Here is a 2,063-nt window from a genome sequence, read left to right as displayed (position 1 = left end):
GGAGTTGTTGTGGCGTTGGTTGAGCTAGTGTTGGTGATTGGAATGTTAGGTATAGGTGCCCAAGTAGGTTGAGCAAGCGTCAGGTTGTTATTGCCGACTGGATCTGGCTCCCGAGTAGTTGGCAAGAGTACGTAGGGCCCTGGCGTCGGTGGGATTGTAGTTTCGTTTGGTAGTGTTTGGTTATAGAACGGATCGAAGACGTCGGTGGTGGCATTTGGATCGACTGCTGGCGGGACGTTGACTTTTGATGTCAGCGACGTCGACGACTCTGTGTCGGACGGCGATTGAAGTGTCGTGATGACGATGATGCTCACCATCGCTGTAAACGCGGCCGCGCCAGCCTTGAGTTTGCTCGAGCTGAAGAGATCGAGATTGGTAAGGTAGTCCATGGTGCTGGAAGGCCGCGGACGTCGTGGTCGCCCAGGCTGGGGTTTGTTATATTAGATCCATCTCTTGGAACGAAATGTTCGCGACAGTTTCGACAAAGTCGTCGTGGGTGATAGGTCGGTCCATCGCCATGAACACTTTGTTATATTAACCTCTGGAACGACACTTCGCGCACATGGAACGGCACACTTGTGTCTTTGACATCGCGAAGACCGTATTTTCTACATCGCGTCATCCAGTCTCATCGAGGGACACCCAACAACACGTACCCTTTGGCCATGCTGGTCAAGTACTTGGCGCGTTCGTCTTTGGATTCGCTCTCTTTGGTCTCGTCGTCGGTGATACGTGGTTTGGGCACAATAAACGCTGGCCACATTCGGAGCACCAAGTCACCGAATCGCTCGACTCGATCGGCGGGCGTCTAACAAACTATTCACTCCGGTGTCCTGCGGTCGTGAAAGCGGCATGCACCTTGAATGGACCGCGCATGTCGCTGTCAAACACTGCGCGAAAGGCCTCGTACGCAATATGGTCGTCCAGAATCTTGGGAAAGAGCTTGAGGGCTGGTTCGCAAGTGTGGACTGCAGCCACGATAAATTGCGGTGGCCACATGCGAGTGAGTTGTACCGGATGAAGCGCTTTGCGGATTCGACAACACAGACACCATCAAGTGCATGTAATCTTGCAAAATCGGGACGGCGCTGTAGGGAACAACGACCGTCGCTGGTAATTGCGCGATCTGTAGCTTCTCCTGCAACAAGTGTATTCGTGCATGCTAGTCCAGTCCGAGGAAAGCATGTTCGTGTACCTGGGCACTCAATTTTGGGATTTGCAAACTCTTGATCGACAATTTTGGCGGGGTGTACGGCTTCAGCGCCTTGGCAATCGCTCGCCACCCATAGCGTCGCCTGGAAATCTCGTCCTAGCCCCATGGATAACTCGTACACAGACCCCCAAAGGAGCAACGTACTTCGTCCAGCTCGACAGGGTTCAGGATGGTACCACCATACAGCGGTTCCTCCAACCGAATGATGTCGACGGTGGACGATAGCAAGTTCACAAGCGGTACTTTGGCCCAGCAGCACGTCATTTCAATCGTCTCCGACGACGGCGAGACACCCTAGATGTCGTGTGTCCAACAGCACTTCGTGTAAACGCACCGCGCACCGTGGGTTTCGCCTGCTTGCGCTCTTGGCGCTTCAGTTCCGTTGCTGAATCGCTGACCAAGTCCACGATAAACTCGATGAACAAGAATAGGTCGTCCTTGGGGGCGTTCGTGCGCATCTACGGCACCCATCAATCTGTCACGTGCGCGCGCTGGTTTGACATGAGGCAAATGAGCGTACAATGAATTTGTAGTCGTCGGCTTTCGTTGACGACTTGGAAAAGTTCCACACATCTTCTTCACTCTTGTGCCACGCGACGGGTATCTCGTGAATGTTGCCCACAATGTTGCCATGCATCGGGCGGATGTTGGACGCAGCGACCGTTCCGGAAACGTCCCCGACGTCGAAAAAGCATACGCGGACTTTCCGACCGACCACATCTTGCTGCCGCTTGTCGTACGGTGTCGGGACCCCTCTTGCTTGCTTCAACGACACAATCGCTTGGCATTGCTGGGACTCCGACTTTTCCACCCCCAGCCACGCTTCCTGCAGCCACCATTGCATCCAACC

General features: G+C 54.1%; 1 protein-coding gene across 1 annotated transcript; it reads right to left on the bottom strand.

Annotated features, from left to right (window-relative positions):
- Positions 1-529: 529 nt before the first annotated feature.
- H310_09030 (hypothetical protein) lies at positions 530-2,057 on the bottom strand (the record flags this gene model as incomplete). The annotated part of the gene is made up of 8 exons (XM_008874987.1): positions 530-608; positions 657-808; positions 859-968; positions 1,015-1,138; positions 1,196-1,309; positions 1,358-1,507; positions 1,555-1,671; positions 1,734-2,057. 8 exons carry the CDS (start codon positions 2,055-2,057, stop codon positions 530-532), a joined length of 1,170 nt encoding a protein of 389 aa, XP_008873209.1.
- Positions 2,058-2,063: the final 6 nt, after the last annotated feature.

The sequence above is a fragment of the Aphanomyces invadans genome, assembly GCF_000520115.1.
Source record: "Aphanomyces invadans strain NJM9701 unplaced genomic scaffold supercont1.19, whole genome shotgun sequence".
Lineage (NCBI taxonomy): Eukaryota > Oomycota > Saprolegniomycetes > Saprolegniales > Verrucalvaceae > Aphanomyces > Aphanomyces invadans.
This window is presented reverse-complemented; position numbering and strand designations above follow the sequence as displayed.